The following is a 24,686-nucleotide window of genomic DNA, read 5'->3' as shown; positions in this document are numbered from 1 at the left end:
CTCAGAAACACAAGAAGAACATGATGATGATGCACTGAATCATGCTATGAGAAGGAAAGCTGATACAGTGGAGCTGAAGCTCTAGAGATGATTGCATTGTCTTGTTTGAATCAGGTGGCAGCACACCTGTGGGAATTTGCATAGTGAAGCAAGTGAAACGCAGTCCTCCGGGCAGTGGGCTATCAAAGTAATCACTGGAAAATGAAGGAGAGCTATCAAGGGAGCGAAGTGCAGTCCTTAGATGCTGTCAGAGATGAGGAAGATAATCACTAGTTTGTCAAGGGAGTGAAGCGTAGTCCTTAGATGTTGGGAAGATGGCCTGGTTGCAAAATGCAAATGCCAGAGATGTGTGAGCTGCCAAATGCAGATGATGACAGCCCAAATGCTATCTCTAGGAGTGTGGATGCTGATGCTAGGTGGGAGGAGTGATAGTAGGTTGCAAACACAAACACAAGTAGTCTGTGTGATGACACCGGTAGCAGAAAAACCTCTAAATTTGCCAAATGCAGAAGCCAAGATGACGCTAGGAGTGGGAGAGGTGATGCTTGATGGTGGAGATGGTGCTATAGGTGGAGGATATGCCTGGAGAGTGGCAAATGCAAGATGGGAAAGCTTCCTGACTGCCAAACGCAAGGACCAAGGCCTGAAATCCTGATGCCAGATACCTATGTATGATGCCAAGAAGAGGGAAGCTAATGGATGCCCACCATGAACCACAATGTCTGCTTGAAGGGGTATGAGGGCAGTGGAGAGGCGGGAGGGAGGAGTGCCGGAATGACGAAGGAAGAGAGGTGAAGAATGACTAAAGTGGGGTAGGAATGAATGAAGTGATGGCCTATTTATAGGCATAAGCTGTCTAGGGTGGTCCATCACCCATTGAAAAAGTGACCAGAATGTTGGACACCAGCCGTTTTTGGGGCTGTCAGTGCGAAGCCCTAAATGAAACGGGGAAACTGAAGAAGTGGTTTCTCAACAGTTGGATGACAGTGTTGAGTAGTGTTGAGAAAAAATGTGAGCTTTCTAGGACTCAGGCTATCTTTTTTTTGAAGACTTTTAGAAGATTGGACTTGGTGGTATGCAAGCTGGGGACCTTGATTGGTGATTTTTTTTGTAAGATGATTCCGTTTTCTGTTTTCTGTTTCAATTGGCTGAGAATTGTGGCAAGGAATAGTGTATATCTTGTATTGATACACCCAACAAATAACTTATTTTGATGGAGGATGGGGGTTTACCACCCCAGTGCTCCGCCAGTGTCTCTCAGGTCTAGAATCTAGATCAACCCACATGTAGACTGCTCAATAGAGTTGCACCTTGCAAAATGCAAGCCCAAACTGTTAGCCAAAAATGAGAGTATTTGTAACATAATACTATTCAAGCTTCTCCTCTTCTTGTGTGGTAGTGGATTTGATGCCACTACAACCAAAGTAGCTACTCCTGCTGCTCAGAACTTGCTGGGGCTGAAGCAACAACTGGTGGTAAAAGCGGCTCAACTTTATGTTTCTTTCTCCTTTAGTACAGGGTTGACCCTCTTGGGTTTTTCTTCGTTCCCAATGAGAGAACAAGAAGAGTTTTTGGTTGAGTTCACTTCATGCTGTCTGTAAGGAGGCTGCTAATGGTGATAACCTGCTTTTAAGTTCAAGAGCACTTCTGAATGTGGTATATTGAAGAAAGTGCTGCCACAGCTGCCTTTCTGCTGTAGCCTGGTTGTACAGTTGCTGCACTTTGTGGAGATTTCCGTGATCATCATCATACTCCTACAGGTTGTGTTTTGCTGCCTGCCCTCTCCGATTGGTGGTTACAACATTCGGGATCTGTCTCCAGTGGATGTCACACTCTGACTACTCCCTCAGCCCGCTTCCACGAGAGCCACTGGCTGTTTTATAGTTCTGTCCTCCAGCATCTTGTACATTCTTTCCTTCAGAGTCCCTTTTCTTCTCTGTTTGTGTTTGTGTTTTGCCATTTTACGTTTATTGCATTATTGTTTGAGTAATTGTGTTTAAGTCATGTTCATACATTCTGTGTTTTTTTCAATGTAAACCCTAGCATATCTTAACAAAGAGAGCATACAACACAAAGTGTATTGAGGAATAAGTTCGCCTAGAGTGAATGGGCATATATACAATGCTAGGAGAAAGAAACTTCCTAGTGAGGGAAAAGAGTGCCAGGGCTGTCCCAAGTGTATCCATACACATTACTGCCAAAATACAATAACAAAACCCCTTGGGAGGGATACGATGAGTAAGAGCTGATAGGAAGCACCAAGCTAGATAGACTACATCTATGATCAATTTATTAAGGGGGGAAAGTGAATGGTTTGAACTTTTCATGGTGCAAAGCCTTTGTGAATACATTTGCAAGCTTTGGACTTTTCATGGTACAAAGCCTTTGTGAAAACATTTGCAAGGTTATCTTGTGATGGCACAAAGGCCAAATTGTTCTCTTAAATAAGCCAAAACTCCATCTGAGGCAAAGACACTCAAGGATAGTTGTGAAAGTTGCTATATATTCATCTTTACCACTAGAAGTAGCTATAATAGGTTGCTTCTTGCTTAACCACGATATACATGAGTTGCCAAACATTAAGCAAAAATCACTTGTAGATACATGAGTGTTGTAACAAAAAACCTAGTCAAAATATGAAAAAGCATATAAATGTGGTGGAAATGAGATATGCTTCACAGCTCGTTGACACTTGGTGCTTGGGCTATGCATAAACTTGCTCATCTGTGAGACACCAATTTGAAAGTCAAGCCTTGTAATGTATTTATAAATTCAGGATCCAATAGCGTGTCGATAGAGAAAGACATCAAAGCAGTCTTTGGTATCATGAAGGCTTAACTTCAAATGTGTCCCCATAGAAGTACCAATGGACTTGTAGTCCTCAAGACCAAATCTTTGTACCAAGCCCGAGATACTTGCTTTAGACCATTCAATGCTTTCTTCAATTTGTACACTTTACTTCTCTACCCTTTTTGAGAAAACCATGAGATTGAAATACATATATTTTCTCATGCAAATCATCATAAAAAATGCAGTTTTAATGCATATTATTCTTTCCTATCCTTTTTGAACTAAACTATGAGGTTGAAATATATATATTTCCTTATGTAAGTTACCATTCAAAAATGCAATTTGTGTCTAACTAATGTACATTCCAACCATTATAATTTGCTAATGTATAAATGCTACTAATTATCATTATATTGCATATAGGAGGAAAGGTCTCCTAATTTATCAAAGTTAATGTCCTTTTGTTAAGTATAATCCTTTGTCACAAGTCTAGCCTTATAGCAGTCAATAATATCATTTGATTTACGTTTGGACACCATGTTGGCCCCAAAAATGGCGCCCCTTGCGGTATTTGTTTATCTTATATTGGAAATGGAAGGAGTACAACTGATATCCTTTGATCTTCTCCGCTAATCCAAGTGTCTCTTGCTATCAAAATTGACTAGCAAGCCTCCAAACTTATTTGCCTCTTGGTTTGCTTGGGGATGGGCTTTCACCCTGCTCCTTGAAAGACAAATTCAGCCCCAAATTTGATATTGATTAGGTGGCCTTTTGAATCTCCTTGAAAATTCTCAATATTTTATTAGAAGTCAAGTCCTAGGCTCTCAATTTTGAGCATGCATCTTGAGGTGGCTATGAAACCCTATTTTCTATTGTAAATTAGGGTTTGATAACTTGAGATTGAATGAAATCTCTTCCTTTGATGGCTCAAATTGCTGGAAAATATTGAGATAACTTGAGAGATGGTTGGAGGATGAGAGAGAATACAGTAGAGAGAGAAATTTCAGAGTTTTCGCGAGAAATGCTGAAATACTGTTGCTATCCTGCTCAAATAGCCATGGAAGTTGTTCCTTACAACTTAGGACCACCGAAAAGACTGTTGGCCCATCTTATATATTGTCATTTGCATCAGGACCTTGGGCTGCTATCACTTGCTCTTGGAGGGCTTCAAATTACTGTCACATGCTATAGGACTGATCCTTGGTGGCTACAAATCACATCAACGTCCTCTCCTTTTTAAAATATTAATTCTGAAAATTAATTTAATAATTATTCTAGTGCTCAAAAAATTAATTCCACAAGCCAATAATTAATTGGCCAGCCAATTTGTCTTCCAAGTATCCTTGAGTAGTTATTGACTCAATTGGCTTTCATTAATTAATTAATGCCTAGTCTCTACTAATGTCCACTGAAATTAGTGGCCAATAAATTGTTCTTGGCTAAATTTGACACTGGGCATTACGGAATACTTGTCAAGCATAACTTATTACAACTTTTGCCTTTGGCACCACTTGAGATCTCAAGGTCTTGGGTCCCACATAGTGCAATAATTAACTTGCACCTCACATGTGCAAGTGACATTAGCACATTTGATTAACGTTTAATCAAATGCCAAGCAAAGCACTAAAATTTCACGTCCTCATGACAAGACAAGTCACCGAAGAGCCAAGTGTAGTTATTGACAGTAGTGTCATACTTAGATGGCATAACAAGCATTCATTTTTTTGAATTTTGTACCTCTTCCGAATAAATAAGCTCATTTTTATTACACATACTGGAAACAACTAGTGCATAAGATGTTGAGCTAAAAAATGCATTACATGTTGTTTAACCTCTTGAACAACCCCAAAACATGCTTAATTAATGAAAAACTCTGAAACAGGGAGCAATTCGAGTGTGTTTTTGTGTAAAACCTTATTTGGGAGGGTCCATCTGACATCCACATCTATAAATAGACAGGCTGCCCACCATTCAGTCTCATCTTTTTTTGTAGGTTTCTCACTCTACCATGCAGATTTCAGCCATTAGCCACCTACCGTTTGTTATCCAGCCATCACCGACTACAGCCCGTCACCATTCGGCCCTAGGTGGCTTGTTTTCAGCCATCACCTTGTTGTTTAGAGGTCTCCATCTACTTCATCATAGCACATGATCAGCCCACATTTCCAATATCTGGTGCTAGGCAACAGGCTACTGCCATCTCTTCCATGAGGTGATTGTTGCAGTACCTATGCTTTTGCTGTCTAGTAGGCTACCTACATCAGCAAGTACTTCTCTTGTTGTTGCCTGACACTTCTGTGTCTCAAGTGATCAGTTTTTAGGCTTCTATGGTGGTACATTGCTGTGTTTACTAGATTTCAGCTTGCGACTGCTGTGCTTTGGTAACCAACTTGTCGCCCTTCATTTTTCAGCACACTCTCATCTTTGACTGGTGGTTATGGCACTCGTGATTCATCTCCAGTGGATGTCACACTTTGACACTCTGTTGCTTTGCTCTTGAGCATTTCGTATACCCTTACATTTATTTACTACATTGATTCATTCACTTCAAAGTTCTCCTTCTCTCTCTGTTTGTAATTGTGTTTTTGCGTTTTGAGTTTTGAGTTTTGAGTTTTGTGTTTTGCGTTTAGGGTTTGAGTTTTGCACATCACTGTCAGTGTTTATGTTTTTGTCGTGGTTGTATACTTTGTGTTTTCTCAGTGCAAATCCAACAATTTTTTCACATGGTGTCAAAGCCGGTGCTCTTGTAAAGAGCATCCTACAGATATTTTGGAGTGCTAGTTTATTGTGCAAGGCATAGGAATGACCCATAACCAAATCACAATGTCTTAGTCACCTTCTTCTCGGGACCCCGTGATGTCTTATTAGACTTATCCATCATTGGAGGCCTTGAGGAGGCATTATGGACTTAGTGAGGAAGTCGACACTCCTCGTTTACCTTCAACTGCTTTGTTTTCTTCTATTCTAGATTTTAGTCTCATGTTACTTGGGAGACAGATGATGCTGATGCCTGCTTTGCTCTTCTTAGATGCATCTCTTAAGAAGTTCCTTCGGCGGTCACCTCCTACAAGACGGGTTTAGGAGAAACTACAGCTTATGTATGAGGATCCATTGACCATGCGAGCTATGACCATCTATGGTTAACTTTAGAGCAACTAATATGATTTAGTCATTCCTTGTTCGGGTGACATAGATACAGGATCAACTTTGAGACATGTAGTCTGCCCTTCACGAAGCACATCTTGTGGGGATTTCTCTCTACAAGCCTCCTATGAAGTTTGATGGCATGGCCAATGTGTTATAAGCATAAATATCGATAACACCTCCCAATTTGGAGCATGTGTCCTCCATGTTGCTTGAGCATGAGGATGCTTTGTGTTTACATATGATGGCAATTAGGAGGCTTATGAGCATGAGGTTGCTTTGTGTTTACATATGATGGCAATTAGGAGGCTTATGAGCTTTAAAGAGGGGTGACAAGAAGACGACAACGAAGGCTTATCAGCTTTGAGACATGTAGTCTACCCTTCATGAAGCACATGTTGTGGGGATTTCTCTCTACAAGCCTCCTATGAAGTTTGATGGCATGACCAATGTGTTATAAGCATAAATATCGATAACACCTCCCAATTTGGAGCATGTGTCCTCCATGTTGCTTAAGCATGAGGTTGCTTTGTGTTTACATATGATGGCAATCAAGAGGCTTATGGGCTTTAGAGAGGGGTGACAAGAAGATGACAACGAAGGCATAGTGTTATTATTGTGGCAAGAGGGGGTGTCTCCAAGAGGACTGCAAGGACCTAGCGGCATTGGGGAAGGAGTGGGAGAAGAAGAAGAAGAGTAAGGACTCCTGCGATGTGTCATTATCATCTTCAAATTCAGATTTTGACTCTGATCTCTAGCCAAAGTGAAAGTCCAAGGCTACAAAGGGTTCCTCTTTTATTGGTGATGGAGAAGGTTGTGAAGGCCTTCTCTTTTTCCTTCTAGTCCTAGTGATCCTATCATCCCTTACGACTCTCCAATGCTAGAGACAGAGTATGAGAGGGTGGCAATGGTGGGGCATCCTAGCCTCATCGATCTATAGGTATAATGGACCCAAAGTGTAGCTTCTCACACGCATTGAAGTTTGGCAAGTTTTGAAATATTGGAGTTGATATTGACATCCAAGTTCATCATGGGCTGTTTTGCTTCATAGAGAGCAGGTTTTGCTCCTAGTTTGAGGTCACATAAGGGGACACTTTGGTAGTGGGAATTGATAGTCACGTATGCTACTAGAGGGCATTGGTGATAGACATCGTGAGCTACTATGACAACATTTGTTTTTAGGGATTGGTATGATTGATGTTGATATCAATGTCTTTGTGAGGCACCTTGGTGGTGGCTTGATCACCCATTGCTTGGGTATTTGTCATGAGGACATGTATTTTTAAAACCTCGCTTAACATTTAGATTAATTTTTAACCACATGGTTAAGTAAATGTTGCACATGTGAGGTGTAAGTGGGGTTAGAATAAATTTATGAGCCCGAGACCCGAGGAAATTACGAGATGTCAAAGGAAAATGTTGATACAAGTTATGTCGTACAGATATTTGGTGGTATTTGGTGCCAGTTGCTGGCCTAGGTCATTCATTTGGCCATAAGAGTCAGTTTTGGTGACACTAGAGAAGTGGTGTTTAATGGTACCTAACGCCAATCTGATGCTCAAAGATGACACAGAGACACTCAAGAATGAAAGTTGCCTAGCCAATTTAATTATTGGCTAGTCAGATTATTTTTCAGGATATTGAAATAATTATTAGTTTAATTTTTAGTATTTCAAGACTGAGAATTACTATTTAATTATGGATAATGTTGGAAAAACCATTTGGGAAGGATGCCACTTGTCAAAAATGCCCATGCAAGACTGAAAAACGTCTTTAGAGGTTGGAGAGAGGCATTTGAGCAGATTCACCTTGTAAGAGAGAGGGAGGAGATGTTGCTGGTTTGATTTGCAGCCATTGGAGAATCTTCTAAGGTAGCCAGGGGTAGGAGAAGACCAATCAACAGCAGATGATAGTATCTATAGCATAGTACGGGGCAGAAAGGGGAGAAACGGAAACAAGAAAAACCGGAGTTTCAGAGTTTCGACCAAATTTTGGAAACGGGGAAACAATTTTTCGGATTGTACACTAAAATAAATACAGTATTATGTGAGTATGTAAATATATCAATGCCCACAACAACATGTATCCAAATTTCATACAAAACTTTGAGTCTTCATGTCATATGATTGAAATCATGATTCATTACACATGTCATGACTCACGAGTGAAGATTGAGGAGTCAAGACTGAGGACTCAATTGTTGAAACTTAAGACAGCTTAACACAATTAAGACTCAATTTTCAAAACTTAAGGCAACAAAATGAATTATAATTTATGACTCATGAATAATCTATGATCTAAAGAGCAGTGAAGATTGAGATTAAGAACAGCGGAGAAAGACATCAAGAACAATGGAACAAGAATCAAGATGCATAATAAGTGAAATCAAGATACAATGATACGTGTAACTACGTCATGTGAATAATCTGTAAAAACTCAAAGTCCAGTGAGGCTATAAGTATCAACATCAATGAACAACTCTGGCAACTGTAGTTTGGACTCTGCACTACTAAACTGACTTCTATATATCACAAGTCATGACTCATGACTCATTCAGACTCTGAGGATCTGTGCACTATCTCCTCGTCCGCCGACTCCGAGGACCCTGATTGAGAAGTTGATGAAGTAGCCTTAACCTCAGCCTCAAACTCAGGCTCTGACTCTGCTTGTAATGCACGACTATGTGGCTCTTGCTCTAATCCTCCTCTGTGCACAAGTCTCATGCACGAGTGTCGATAGCTCCTCATAGAGTATGGAGTAGATATTTTGCTCCTCCTATGGTATTTGCAGGATGTCACGCACCTTCTCTATATCAATCTGGTCAACATTTGTCTGTAAAGGTGAACGAGACAAAGATATATCATATGAGAGAAGATTCAACATGTTCATTGTTCATATATATCACAATTTACGATCCAACTTTCAAGCAAATTAGCAATGTCAAGTATCAAGGACTCAAGGTTAAAAAGTTAATTATACATAATACTAATCATTACCAATTTACCTACGAAGGCTCAGGGGACAGAGCGGTCCTCTCAAGAAGTTGGAGATTGCAATGGCAAAACACTAAATGCTTCAGTTGGACAGTTGTGAGCTTGTTTCTCTTTTTGGTGTAGAAGAGGACCCATGTGCTTCAATTTCTGTCGGTAGGCCCTGAACTACAATCTTGCGAGAGGACTTGAATGGCAATGCGTTTCTCTTCAAATTTAAGAGATTGAGGTTAACTAATTGACTATTACTAATATGTAAGCCGCAAAATCAACATTTGAGTGGGCAATAGACTATAGAAGTTGTTACCTAGGTCGCATAATGCATTAGATAATCAAGATTCAAAATATAAAAGTCACCAGTCACATACCAAAGTGGGAGCATAATTGCCGTAATTCTCCCACCAAGAGACAGACTGCAGTTGTGTCTCTCGAAGCCTAGCTGTGGGTCGGCCAATATGCAGAGAATGATTGTAGAATGCCAGAAAATCATCCTCTACTCCTCATCATATCTATATCATCCCTTGTGAGACGCCTCATGTACTTCATGAAGCCCTCCTCTCACTCCTTGCTAGTGTACTGCTTCTCGCTGCGCCAAAGGGGATGCAAGATATGTGTGACACATGGATTGGTTTATGGAACCAATCCTATCGTGTATTCCACACTGCACGAATCTCATCAACCCTTCAGAGCAAAGGATGATGGATCACAGATAAAATAAGTTAAAAACTTAGAAGTTAGAATAATAATCAATCATCAAGGAGTCGTTAATACCGAATAATTACATGTGTAAAAGTTAAACAAAAACTTACTTGTCTTGGGGCAAAAAGCTGTTGTGAAGCAAGGCCTCGCCAATTTTATTCATATACTCATATAGAAGCCCCAAAGTACTCCCTTCCATATCAATGATGTGCAATACAGTATAAATAAGAGTGAGACTTTTCACCGATGCCTCTGCCTCAATCCACGAACTCTCATTTAAAGTTTTGCGCCTAAAAGCAAGAGCCTTTGGAGACTCTCTCTCACTCCATGTGAGCCATTCCTAGCATGCAATGGTCCGTATCAAATTTGGACGACCCATATCAACCTCTCCAATACAATAAACATGTAAATAAATCTAGTGGTAGAGGGCTTCAATAGCTCAAGTGTGCTATTGGCTCGAAACATACTTGTGACGGATAGCCTTTTCTTCACAAATCTTACCAGGCTTGTTGCCGTCTTGAAAATGTCATCCACACAAGATATTTGCTCAACATCTTCAATAAGCAAGTCAAGGCAATGGGATGCACATGGAGTCCATACTATGCTAGGAAACTCCTCCTGAAGTATACATCCCTTAGACACACAATTGCTTCCATTATCTGTTACCATAGTTATCAGGTACGAAAGGTACGATACGGTACGGTACGATAAAATATGGTAGCCATTTCATTATAGAATAAGATGAATACATGAGGGTGACCATCGCGGTCGCGACTCGCATGGGCTACGCAAAACATGCGATACATCATACAACTACAGTCTAGTATATCTGATACAAAAAAAAAAGAGAGATCTATGTCATATGAATGATGAATCTATGATGAGGCATCACTATCATCATTATCAGAACCATTTGAGTGCTCATCAAGAGAGTCTGAAGATGACTCCTCCGCATCCGATAATGAGACAGACTCATACTCATCCTCACTGATGAGGTTACCATCATTATCAAATGATGGCTCCCTAGGTGGCGACTATGTAGGCAAGGGGGGGATGCCATCATGAAGCACAGGATGTGAGCTACTAGAGCCCCGCCTTACATATGTCTGCAAGCCACTCGAACCACCCCTCCTCGATGATGGATGGTGTCGAATGACCATGCCCCTGCTACCACCTACTCGAACTCCTCGCCCACGAGCACGCTGACTGCGAGTGTCACGAGTATTTGCTGCTATAAGCTCTCTATAGAGCTCTGCAAAAATCATCTCCTCCTCCTCATCCACCTCCTTATGTACACTCGGAAGAGTGTCGCCCGTCAACTTGAATGTATCAACATTCACCTACACAATGCAGTGATGCACGTAAGATTGATCATGATTCATTGTAAATACTAGATGCTAAAGTCTAAATTGTAAAGTATAAAGTTTAAACTTCAAAGTTCAAAGTTTAAAAGTTAAAACAACAAATTTTAAATGTTATGGTTAAGTGTTTAAACTTTACCTGCTTCGGACTACCCATGCTCATTATAGCCCTCATCATGCGTAAGTTAGTGCGGCAATAGACTAGCCGCTTTAACTATCGTGTGCTAAGTTGATTGTGAATCTTTGGTGAATGAGAGAATAGGCACTCCAGTTTCTCTCACATACACTTGAAGAGCAATCTTGGGCAAGGACCCTCGTGGCTAAGGGCTGAAGGGTCTCCAGTGCGTATCCAAAGTTTTGCCACCAAAATAAAGGCTTCACAAGTGACTCTCTCCTCCAATAAGTGGGAAAAGAAAAAGCCACATGCCCTCTCTGATCTGCATAGCATCCTAGCTCCTCTAGCATTGCATTGTGGTCATCAATAGGGACCACACGAGTCAAATAAGCAAGCTGGTCTGAACAGAACTCTCTATCATCCATGACCACCTGTGACTTCTAGACTGGATGTACCAACGCGGCAAAACCATGGATGGGCTTATGCATCCATGCCCATCTCCTCTCTGCTATCTCTAAAACATGTGCACGCTGCGTCTCTGTGATCATTGTACAAGCACATGCCTCTACCAATGCCGCTCTAAAGAAGTGAATGAGAAGGCCCATGGTGGACCGCTCGCAATCACTCATACGTAACACCCTATAAAAGGGAGTCACAACAATGACAACGGCACGGACTTTTTGCCAAAATTGCTCATTAAGGCACAAGTGCTGCATGGCTTCCTCCTCTGTCTGATGCTCATCCCACTCATTCCATAGAGTGGACACCACTGTCTGGTGCAAGGCGGACCGCACCTCATAAAGGCGCTCTAGCAATAACCACATGTGAGCAAAGCGAGTTGAAGAAGGCTTCTTCAACTCAAGTGTGCTATGCTCACGATACATCGCAAGTACCTTTACCTTTACCGTGAAGAATGTGACAATTGATGTAGCTTTGCGGACCACCCTCTTCACCCACTTGAGCTTCCCAATGTCCTTCATGAGCAAGTCTAAACAATGACTTGTACATGGAGTCCACACAATGGTAGGGAACTTGGCCTCAAGCAAACGGCCCATGCGTCGACAATTCAATGCATTGTTGGTAACAACTTGCACTACATTTGAGGGGCCCACCTACAACCACAATTTACAAATTACAAGTTATGTATAAATCAAATTTCAATTATGAATCATGATATTATCATAATGAAAGAAAGTGAAACAAATTTAAAACGCAAATTGCAATGTATACCTCAATGATAGCTTGTTGAATGTGGCGGTAGATGAATGGGCCCGTCGTTTTTCTCCCTCTCTTGCCGGTATCTACGGCCCGCAAAAAGTAAGTGCCGAGTGGACATGAGACGAGTATATTGACGATGCCCCGTTTCTTACGATCACTCCATCCGTTGGTGAGAATGGAGCGACCATATTTTATCCATGCAGCCCGAATAGGATCAAGGGCTCTATCAATCCTCTCCTTCTCTTCATCAATCTTTCTCGTCCTCATGTTGTTGTATGTGACACTGGTCCATCCTTCACATGGACCCACATTGGCAATGGCTTTTACCATCTTCTTCCATTGCTCTTGCTTTAGGACATTGAATGCAAGATTGCACTCAATCATCGTGTTTGCAATTTCAATGTTTGCAAGTTGTTGCCTTTCTCTAAGAAAGGCAACCGATCCACGCACATGACCGGGTGCTTGAGAGAGAGACGATTGTCTCTCCAGCAACGTATGAGCCTCCACTCTTTGTCTTTTACTGGAGCTGGATGCGGATGTGGAGCCCCCACCACCAATGGTAGAGGCCTCTCTCGCATCGGTTGAAGATACGCCCACATTGGATGCTTCCTCGTTAGTAGGCATAGGAGTCGGTGCTGATAAGCCACTTCCTCCTCCTCTTGTGGATCCCCCTCTCATCTTGGCGAGAATCTCCTCCGCAATGTTTGGAGGGATCTCCTTGCATGGAGCAACTTGCTGTCAGAGTGCAGCGGTGCGGAAGCGTAGGACTGAGAGAGAGAGAACGCAGAGAGAGAAGAGAGAGAAAGAGACAGTGGACGATGAAGATCTGCTGTATAAAGAATGCTGAATACAAAGATATGCAGATATATACACGGGCGCAGTGCGCTGGACTACGTGTCTCCACCTCGACGATGCAACCTGCTGTCCACCTCGAAGTCCGCTGCAGTCTGCACTGTCTGCTGTCTGAAATCTGTGAACAGAGACAGAATCTGCGCGTCACCGATCTGTAATCTGCGAGCAGAGAAGTGTTTAGACTGCTGGGAACGTTGGGTATAAATAGCCGACAACAGGGGCAAAAAGAGGGCGCCAGAAAATAGGGCGCAACCAGGACAGGTCGGCTGCATTAAATGCAGCCGACTGGGCTGCAGGCAGTCGGACTGCCACGTGGCAGTCCGACTGCACAGTCCGACTGTGCAGACTGCCTGCCTGCCTGGCTATGATCTCTAACACCCCCTCTCAGAGCCTGGGCAGGGCAGAAGCCTGAGGGATTTGGAATGTCTCCGAAGTAGAGCCTGAGGAAGTGCCTTCGTAAACAAATCCGCAAGATTGTCCTCCGTCTTGCAATACTCCACAGTGATGGTCTCATCCAGAAGCTTTTCTCGGATGAAGTGGTACTGGATCTCAATGTGCTTCGTCCGGGCATGAAAAACAGGGTTCCTTGCCAAGGCAATGCAACTCTCATTGTCACATCGCAGCAATGTAGGACGAGTCTGGGGGCACCCAAGCTCCTCCAATAATCTCCGAAGCCACACAACCTCGCATGTGGTGGAAGACGCGGCCCGATACTCCGCCTCAGTAGACGAAAGGGCTACCGTGGGCTGCTTCTTGCTACTCCATGAAATAACACCTGCACCCAAAGTAAAACAGTAACCTGTAGTAGACCGCCTGTGGTCCACGTCACCGGCCCAATCCGAGTCGCTCCAACCTGCAAGTACAAGATCTGACCCATCTGTCCCTGCGGGGTAATGAATCCCTAAATCAGACGTCCCCCTTAGATACCGAAGTATCCTCTGAGCAGCCTGCCAATGCACCGTCTTAGGTTCACTCATGAACCCTGCCAAGAGCCCAACAGCAAAACATAGATCAACCCTGGTGTTGAGAAGCCAAATCAAGGACCCAATCAATTGTCGATAGCGGGACGCATCCGCCAAAGGAGAAGCTGAATGGGAAGTGGCCTTCCAGTTCGGATCCATAGGAGTAGATAGGGCCCGACACTCCTCCATCTCAAAAGACACCAAGAGCTCCTGTACATATCTCTGTTGAGAGATAAAGATCCCCCTCTGAGACTGATAAATCTCATGGCCCAAAAAGAAATGGAGTAGACCCAAATCCGTCATCTCGAATGTCCGATGTAAAGCTGACTTCGTCTCCTGGACCTGCTGTGCAGCATCACCTGTGACAATCAAGTCATCAACATATAATACAAACAGCACACAACCATCCTCGGAAGTGTGAACATACAGCTGCGGATCGGCCTTGGACCGCCGATATCCCAACTGAGACTGGAGGAACGAATCAATCTTCTCGTTCCATGCACGCGGAGCCTGCTTGAGGCCATACAAGGCCTTCCTCAACCTGTAGACTTTCCCATCTGAAGAACCAAAGCCAGGAGGCTGCTCAACATAGATCTCCTCCTTCAAATCACCATTCAGGAAGGCCGACTTCACATCCAATTGATAAACAGGCCATCTCCTATGGCCAGCCAAAGCAAGAACAGCTCTAATGGTCGCCATACGAGCTGTGGGGGCAAAAGTGTCATGACAGTCAATCCCTGGGCGCTGTGCAAAACCTTTAGTAACAAGGCGAGCCTTGTGCTTATCCAAAGTACCATCACTGAGGTATTTGGTCTTGAAGACCCACTTGACTCCAATCACCTTCTCTCTTCTCTCTCTGCATTCTCTCTCTCTCAGTTCTACGCTTCCGCACCGCTGCACTCTGACATAGCTTTCTTCCATGGGGCGGACTGTAAAGCCTCCTTCACGGAGGTGGGCTCTCGATCCTGCATAACACGGGTCATCAAACAATAGTTGGAGCAAACAAGCTTCGTAGAATGTGCCTGGTGCCTTCGTGACCGCCGCGGACCATCCTGGGGTCCCCACTCCTCAGGAACCCCCTCGATCCTTGAATCACGGAGTGTGTCACGGGCCCAACGAGGAGGAGGCCGAACCTCCCCTCGTCGTTCTCCATCAGTAGAAGACTCTGGAATATCCACCGGTGGTAACTCCTCAGAGGTGTCCGGTGGAACAGTAGACTCTGTGTCAGAAACAGAATCATAATCAAAAGGCACGGGCTCCAGCGGAACTGTAGAAGGATCCCAACTCTCCCCTGGATCTCCAAGAACGGGATGCTTCTCACCCATTGAAGTAGCCGGAACCTCCACAAACCGCACATCACGGCTAGTGTACACATCCCGCTTGACGGGATCATACAGTCGGTAGCCTTGGGACTGGGAGCTGTAGCCAACAAATACCTGTTTTCGGGAAGCTGCTTCAAATTTATCACGGTGAGCCTTGGGGATGTGAACATAGGCATCACACCCAAAGACCCGAAAGTAAGAAACATCTGGCTTCGTCCCAAAATAAGCCTCAAATGGAGTCATCCCTTCCACGGCCGAAGTAGGGGATCGATTAAGGATGTGAACTGCAGTAGCCATAGCCTTGGCCCACAGAACCTGAGGGGTCTGTTGGTGCTCCATCATGGTGCGCGCCATCTCGATCACACTGCGGTTCTTCCGTTCAAGAATACCATTTTCTTGAGGAGTATTGGTATTGGCAAACTCCTGGTGAATTCCTCTATCTGCACAAAACCGAGCAAACTCATTAGACACAAATTCACCTCCCTTGTCGGATCGCAAGGTCTTCAACTTCCGGCCTGATCGGTTCTCCTCAAAGAGAAGCCAATCCTTGAAGTGCGAGAAAGCTTCTGACTTTAGTGCCAAAAAGTAGGCCCATGTCATCCTGCTATAGTCATCCACGATCAGCATGAAGTACGAGCTCCCACGCAAGGACTCATTCCTCATAGGGCCACATAGATCCGTAGATACTAGCTCCATCGGTGAAGTAGACCGCCGCGAAGCTGTGTGGGGAATGGCATCCCTATGCTGCTTCCCCCGTATGCAGGAGACACATGGCTGCTGGCTCACCACTATATCCGGCAACCCTCGAACAAGCTGTCCACGTGATCGCCCTTCGAAGATAGTCATAGTTCAGGTGACCAAACCGAGCATGCCATAACTCTGACTGTGACTGTGAGGTAAGAAGAAGAGTAGAGAGGGCAGTGGAAGACTTCAATTTGTAAATGCCGTTCTCCTCATATCCGGATGAGAGAACCTTCCTCGATCCACGATCAAGGACTCGCACCGTAGAACTGTCAAACTCCACCAAAAGACCAAGGGAGCAAATCTTATGAAGTGAAAGGAGATGATACCCTAATCCTGGTACATGCAAAACCTCTGAGGTATGGGTACCACCTCGTCCATCCGGAATAAGCTGCATCTTACCCCGACCTGCAACAGAAACTGAAGAGCTGTCTCCAATGAGAATCTGCCCACGCGAGGGTCGCAACTGGGCAACACCATCTGATGAAGGAGTCATGTGCCGTGAGGCACCACTATCAACAATCCACTCTCGAGCTTGGGGAGCCGTCATCGCAGCATCAGAAGCATTCGGTGAAGCGTCCTCAATGACAGCTAGATGAAGAAATGCAGCTGATGAGGGTGCAGCCACCGCTCCAGAATCCTTGGTGTCCTTCTTCTTGGTGTCCTTCGTGTCTTTGTCAGGGCAATCCTTCTTCCAATGGCCAGTCTTTCCACAAATATGGCATGTGGAGTCTTTGTCCTTGTCCTTCTCCTTGTCCTTCTTGGACTTGTTATCCCCCTTCTTCTTCTTTTGGTCCTTCCCCTTCTTCTGAGAGGCTTGACCTGTCAGCGCCTCCGATTTGGAAGCATTCTGTCCCTTTAACTGTTCCTCTTGGTCCAAGACCATAGGAACCAACTCTTCCCACCGAAGAGTAGACTCTCGCCCTGAAGCAATAAGGGCAGAGTAAAATGTACCGAATCGTGGCGGCAACTGGGACAATAGTGTGATCGCCATGTCTTCGGAGGAAATCGGCTTCCCCGCATTCTGAACCTGCATCTGTAGCTGCCTTAGCTTGTTAATGTGCTCCCGTAGCGAAGAAGACTTATTTACGGACAAGGTCCGCATCTGTACCTCCAAAGAAACCCGCTTCATTAGGGTCATCCGATTGTACATCTGATCAAGCTCCAGCCATATCTCCCGAGCCACCGTCAAGTGCTCGATGTGAGCGATCACGGCTGTAGTGCATGATAAAAAAAGAAAGGATCGAATCCTCGCATTCAGTTTGTCCCAATGAGACTGGGCCTTGGCCAATTCCGCACGAGCATCGGAAGAGAGTTTGGACTCATCTCTTACCGAGGGCCGGTCAATCTCCTCCTGTACCAACTCCGCCAAATCATAGGACTCAAGGATGGCCAACATCATGACGCGCCAAATGCAGTAGTTGTCGCCGTCGAGCTTCTGATCTGTAGGAAGAGCCGGTAAGACAGGCACCTTCCGGTCCATAATCGCCTGGAACTCCAAGTCCATCTCGGTAGACATCTTCACCTGCAATGCCTTCACAAATGCAAAAGCAGCCCCCTCTGACTGGGAAAACTCAGCCTGCTAAGGCTCTTCCGCGTCCTGAACCTTCTTCACCCGCCGGAGGCGATGAAAAAGCAAAACCTGCACTTGTAGGCTGAAAACTCAAACTTCCTTCGCGTCAAACAGCAATAAACAGCAGCAAATCCACCACCTGTACTCCTTTCCTGTGCGCCCACACTCGTTTCAGCCTTGTTCCAAGGCGCAGCCCTCCTATCTGCCCTTAAACGCAAAAAATGCAAATTTGTGTCGCGATGGAAACTCCTCTTCAGGTTGATTCTGCGCTCAGTCAGCCCTCAAACACTGCTCTGATACCATGTCAGAGTGCAGCGGTGCGGAAGCGTAGGACTGAGAGAGAGAGAACGCAGAGAGAGAAGAGAGAGAAAGAGACAGTGGACGATGAAGATCTGCTATATAAAGAATGCTGAATACAAAGATATGCAGATATATACACGGGCGCAGTGCGCTGGACTGCGTGTCTCCACCTCGACGATGCAACCTGCTGTCCACCTCGAAGTCCGCTGCAGTCTGCACTGTCTGTTGTCTGAAATCTGTGAACAGAGACAGAATCTCCGCGTCACCAGTCTGTAATCTGCGAGCAGAGAAGTGTTTAGACTGCTGGGAACGTCGGGTATAAATAGCCGACAACCGGGGCAAAAAGAGGGCGCCAGAAAATAGGGCGCAACCAGGACAGGTCGGCTGCATTAAATGCAGCCGACTGGGCTGCAGGCAGTCGGACTGCCACGTGGCAGTCCGACTGTGCAGACTGCTGTGCAGACTGCCTGCCTGCCTGGCTATGATCTCTAACACTTGCCCCCCCGTCTTGGAAAGATGTTGGAGAAGCCGAGTTGCACCACTTGTATAGTACTTCCCGTAATACTTGCATGCCCAATGGTGGGAGTTGGACTTCTTTGTGTCCCTCTCCACATGGATCGCATGCAAATTGAAGGCCTCGTGCTTCTCACGAGTCATGGTGCCGATGACGAATAAAGAGGTCTGAGAGAGAGAGAGAGAGAGAGAGAGAGAGAGAGAGAGAGAGAGAGAGAGAGAGATGCTTGAGTCTCGACTCTCGACTCTTGAAAGTTGAGTCTTGAAAGTTGAAAGGGAGGGAGACTTGAGAGGCCTGAGGGTTGGGGTAAAGTTGAAAGAGCGAGAGTGAGAGAGAGGGAATGGGAGATGAGAATGGCAAATGCTTTGATAGGGTGCGGGAGAGAGGGGATGGAGATGAGATTTGACTCTTTGAGAATGGCAAATGCTTCGATAGGGTGCGGGAAAGAGGAAGATGAGAATGGTAACTTGTAAGTGCTTGCTGAATTGGTATGGAAGCATGGAGAAGAGGAGCATCTTTTGTAGATGAGAGAAAGGTCAAAGTTCAAAGTTCAAACAATCAAAGTCTAAAGAGAGGAATCCAAAGAGAGGGCTACAAGCTGGAGCTTGGAAGGAATCCAAAGAGGAGCATTAAGTTTTGCATGGATGATGGCTGGAATTTGGAAAAGGGGGGTGGGGTGAGGTATCCAAGGCTTCCCACCCCCCAAAAAGCGCAACAGTGCAGGAAAAGTGCAAAACGCGGGACGCGAGGGCGTAGGAAATGCGAAAAGAGCACGTGCAGGCCAGGTGGCTGAAAGAGGCCAGTTTTATCGCACGAAATTGTACCATATGGTACCGTACGGAGCGTTGCGTACCACGTACAGAGGCAATTATGTCTGTCACCACGTGCACCATATTTTGGACTCCTACGTCCATGATGACTTGTCGCATATGCTTTCAAATGAAAGCTCCTGTGATGGTAAGACCTGAGACAGAGACATCGATGGCCTTAATGAACATGGTGCCTTTACATGAAGATACCAAAACATTGTAAACATTCCTTCGGCGCATATCTGACCATCCATCGCATAATATTGTGCATCCATATTTCACCCATATCTTCTTCAAGGGTTCCAATTGAGTCTCTATGAATGCTTTCTTCTTTCGAAGCTACCGTGTGCATAATGTATCTGCGGATGAGCCTTCCCACTTACACCCTATGTGACTCACTACCTTGATTGTCTTCTTCCATTGATGTATAGTGGCCACATTGAAAGGGATAGCACATCGAATAAATAATCGTGTGAGTTCCCTAGTTGTCTCCACAATTGCTTACCTCTGAAGTCGTGCATGGATACTTGCACCATATAAGGAGCCCTTTTGTCCACCACCACTAGAAGATGGCAACGGGGTCCTTTTTGCACTTGGACCCAATACGGATATGGATGCACTTCTTTTTGATGGGCCACTAGCACCTCCAATTTGGCTAGCACCACTAGGTCCACTAGCCTCTCCTTGCCCCACTTGTGCTTCATTAGCCCGATGTGGTGTTGGATGAGAGGATTCACCCTCTTCGAGCTCAATACCCATATGCTTTCGGCGCCAAAGATGGAGACTTATCGTTACTTTTTCCGGCACATTTGCGCAAGGCCCGATGTCTTTGTTAGGAATGCATTCCAAGTGGTATTTTATGCGCGTTACGCTCCCCAAATTTTCCAATCTACAATAGTTGTACCGCCACTTCTTTGATAGGCGGAGCCCTCGTATCCCTTGATTGGAGTGACGTGCCTTCAATATGGATCCGACGCCATGATATGAAAATTAGTCTTTAGGTAGTGGATTATGTGAAGAAGAAGACCTGAAACAGCCAGCTCGTTTCGGGGCTTGCCGAAATGGCGTTTTTGGATACCGTGATCCAGAGGCTATTGAGACAAGGCAGTAGCAGCAAATGACCGATTTTCTTCAGTTCTTTGCATCTACAAGCTGTTGAGATAGTGTAGCGATAATAAATGACAGATTTTCTTCAGTTCTTCGTGAAGAAAGTCTGAATTTTCTCTCTCCTCAACATTCTCTCTCATCTCCCAGCCTTTCTATAGCCTTGCTCCAAAGATTACAGCATTGAGATCACCAAAGGCTGAGAAATTTCATATTTCTCTACTGTAAACCCTAATCTGCAGCAAAAATTAGGGTTTAGTAGTAACCTCGGGAAGCATGCAAAAAATTGGAAGCTCTAAGACTTGGATTCAACAAGGCTGAAGCTGTTTTTAGTCAAATTCAAGTGGAGGGGCCAACAAATCAATGAATTTGGGTCATTTACCATCTCCATCAAAGCGGATGAAGGCCAATTGACTGTCCAAATCAAGGAGCAAATCAGATTGAAGACTTGTTGGTCATTTTGACTGCAAGGGAAGTTGGAATACCAAAAGGGATTGGGAGAATCCCATTGTACATCAACTTCTTCTTCAATTAAGTTAAAGAAATACCGAAAGGGGCACTAGTTTTGGGGCCAACAGGGTGTCCATTGTTCAAGATTGTAAGTTAATTTGCATTTCTCAGTTTTGTAATAAATGTTACTGATGGAAGGAAGGCTGGTTATAGTATCCATGGTCCTGTCTAAGTGTTATTGTTGTATGTACTATGATGAGTTCTTATTGTTGTATATTTTATTGTATTGATCACCCATGATATGAGAGGATATCAATTCAGTGTATATCTCACAGGCTAGAATTTGTGTATGTATGGAAATTTCTTAATTTATACTAGTGTGTGTTGTGGCTGGCCGTTGTGATTTTGGGTGTCTTTTTTTCAATTGGCCAACTAGTCATCATTGTTAGGCATTCTTTTGACCTATTTAGATAAGTTTCTTCCTCCACTTTTAGTCACTTGCAAATACTCATCCTTCAGTACGACTGCATCTTGGTAGAGAGAGGGAGACCATCCCCATTGTTGATGATTCCATGCTAGAGCCTTGTAGTGTTCTTGTGCTTTGGTATATGGATTTCATTTCTTGAGCATATTCTCTTTGAATTCTCGTGTTCTTTTCTATTTTTTGTGTTCTTACAGTCTATTACAACAATGTTTCTTTGCTTCCATTTCTGCCCACTATTTTGACACATTTATCCATGTGTTCACTCTCTAATTGCTTGTGCAAGTAACACACACCTCATTATTTCCTTGATATTGATATGCATGTGTATCCCAAACATCTTTAGTTGTCTTGTATGAGTGAATGTGTGGGATCATGGCATATTTAATAGATAACATAATAATGGCATGAGCTTGCACATCTTTGATATCATGGCCAAATATGCCAAGCAGTAGGTAGTGATTTAATTGCAGTAGAACTAGAATCTATAACATCCTCGTCAATACCTTGTTTTGCTACACTTGCAGCTTTTGTAGCCACAATAGAATATATATCAATTCCTTGCATAATGTTCCATAACCCTTTTGCAATCAATACATAACGCATCATATAAGCCTACAATGGATAGCTAGTTCTATTCAACTTTTTCTCAACAATCAACGTACCTAATATAGCATTGTTCTTAGCCATAGCCATTGACTGCACTTGATATAAAAGTTAATGTATAAGGGAAAATTTGCACAAAACCAAGCTGTGCTATATAGCACAACGTATAGTAGATTTAAAATGCCTTACCAGCAAAGATGAACATTGTCAAAAATTCAGTACAAAGGAAAAAACATCTTGCGTAGTACTAGCAATATGGAAAATAGGGTGCATAATAAGAGAAGCTGCTTCCATCATACCTAGCATACTATCGATGTGATGCAGCTGTCTCCCCTTTCGTTGTTTGCTACCGCCCACCTTTGCTAGATCGCTGCATGACCATCTGCATTCTTATGCCCATCTTCCCCTCGCTTGGCGCTGCTCCTGGCGTCTCACCCCCTCAGCCTAAACATCACTGCCCCAATCGCCCCCACCTTGTGCTTGCGGAACTTGTCACCTTCCTCCCCCCTAGATATTGTCCTTGTCAAGTGGTCTTGTCGTTGCTCCTCCCATAGGATAGTGCTGCCATTTGTTCCCCCATAGGATACCTTTGGCCAGAGGCACCTGCTCCTATTGTCCTCTCTACACCTTTCCCCCTCCCTCCCCCCATTGTCTCGCCACCATACACAACTCCTCCCTCCCCCCCATTGTCTTGCCACCATACACACCCCCCTCCCCTCCTCGAATCAGCTAAACCAAATCTGCCTTTTTCGTTGGCCCCTTCCCCTTGAGGCTAAACCGAAGTCAATGGTAGCATCCTTGGAAGGTCCCTAGTGAAGACCCGCAATGGAAGCCCTTGGTTTGATGCATTGAAGCACTCTGTGAGTGCCCCCCAGTCACATGCCTTGTGTGCCATACTCACTAAGGAACAAATCTTGTCCATTTGTGCCATAGAAAGGGAACTAGAGGAGACCTCGATTTTGAGTAAGGTCATTGGACACTCTCCCTCTAGGGCACAACTCCATGATTGGCTTCTTTCCACCCTACACATTAATATTGCACAGATTGCCACGGTCATATTGATGGGCTAGGGTATTTTATGGTCTATCTCACCTCGGTGGAGGTTGCCTTGAAGCTTGTTGGCAGCTCTCCCATAGCCTCCAAGAAAGGCGTCATCTATATGGTTCCATGGTACATGGCAGGGCTTAGCACCATCTGATCCCAATGATCCACAATAGTTTTTGTTGACACTTTGTAAGCCATCTTTGCCTTCTTATTTTGTGGACATTTTTTGTCCCCATGGAAGTGTCTAGTTTGGTGACACATAAAGTAGCGACCCTTCAAATGATCTTTGTTGCAAGTAGCTTTGGTGTTTTCCTACCAATGCAACATCCCCCTAGGATCCAACCTACACATTAGTATTAGACAAGTAACATACCTTGCGTGACTCGTACCCACCATGTGCAACATGTGCCTCCCATGCATGCCCCTCGCTAGTAGCATCCCATATACCCTATATGAGATCGAAGTGCACCCACAGGTGTGGAGCATCACAATCCCATGAACGAATGGTGGTTTTGTGTATGTCATCGTATCTCGCATTGGATAGCAAGTTGATGCTTTGATACCAATGGAAAGTCCCCCTAGGATCCAACATACACTCTAGACATGACACAAGCTGTATCCACAACAAAGAAAACATATAAGGATGGACATCAGACTCACCTCCCAACCATAGAGCCAAACAATCTCACCTCTGAGCTTGGGAGCTAGGGTCACGACCATGTCCCAAGAGTTGGGATTCCATACCACCAGCCCACACCATCCTAGTGTTTGAATGCATTGGCCTACAAGCTAAGAGTTTGGAAGTGGTGATCACACAATTATGTGCACAATAGGGCCTTAAGTCTATAAATAGGACTCAACTACCCTAACCCTAAAGTGTCCCTAGTTCATTCACATCTAGATCACTTTAATAACCATTGTGACCAGTGCTACTAGTGCCTATCTCATTGTCCAAGGGTGTAACACCACTTCTTCTTGGAAGAAGGTGAGCTGTCATACCGCCTTGTCATTGAAGAAGAGGAGACAAGAACAAGGTACCTACATAGCAATGCCAACTTGACTTTTTTTTTGGGGGGGGGGGGGTAAACTTTCCAGCTGAAATGGCAGCATGCACCCTTGTAAGAGAGAGGCAACCACCAATACAAGCACAAAACAAGAATCTAGAGTTGACTAAGCTCCCATTGGGATAGAAGCTGGGCCCAACAAGGGGGCAGTTGAGGTTGCCTGTCCAAATCTGCAGCCTGGCATGAGGGAGTGTGGGAGAGTGGGTGAGCAGTGTGAATGATGACAATGGGAAGGCAGATAGGCAGAGGTGTGCACAAAGTTCATGACAAGGAGTGGCCTAGTTCTTTAAGTTGTACCTAAGACTTATTTTAAGTGTATCCAAGTTACTGGATTTGCACCATCGAAGATTATGAGGTGTGAATTTGGGTTGTTCAATGTATTGCGATGCAAACATGACATTTAGGAGTTTGTTTCTGAGGTTTCATTATTCTAGTGTGCAGAAAGATCACAATTGTGCTTTTCTGGGTACAGGGACCTGGTTTAGCGTCTCCTCCAAATTGGGCTCGGCAATCATCTGGCAGGTATTTAGTCTCTCCACTGTAGGGT

At 44.4% G+C, this 24,686-nt stretch overlaps 1 protein-coding gene across 3 annotated transcripts in view; it reads left to right on the top strand.

Moving 5' to 3' along the window:
* The window catches only part of LOC148022801 (protein CYCLOPS-like), a 41,869-nt gene that overhangs the window by 2,530 nt on the left and 14,653 nt on the right, over window positions 1-24,686 (top strand). For all 3 annotated transcript variants that reach the window (XM_087695722.1, XM_087695725.1, XM_087695724.1), the window contains one exon: window positions 24,612-24,661. In XM_087695722.1, coding sequence (XP_087551848.1) covers window positions 24,612-24,661 — 50 coding nt within the window. The remainder of the gene's footprint in view (window positions 1-24,611; window positions 24,662-24,686) is intronic.

The sequence above is a fragment of the Lygodium microphyllum genome, chromosome 16 (genome assembly GCF_053477565.2).
Source record: "Lygodium microphyllum isolate KBCC chromosome 16, Lygodium_microphyllum_v1.1.10, whole genome shotgun sequence".
In the NCBI taxonomy this organism is placed as follows: domain Eukaryota; kingdom Viridiplantae; phylum Streptophyta; class Polypodiopsida; order Schizaeales; family Lygodiaceae; genus Lygodium; species Lygodium microphyllum.
The sequence above is the reverse complement of the archived record's forward strand: the minus strand, read 5'-3'. Positions and strand labels throughout refer to the sequence as shown.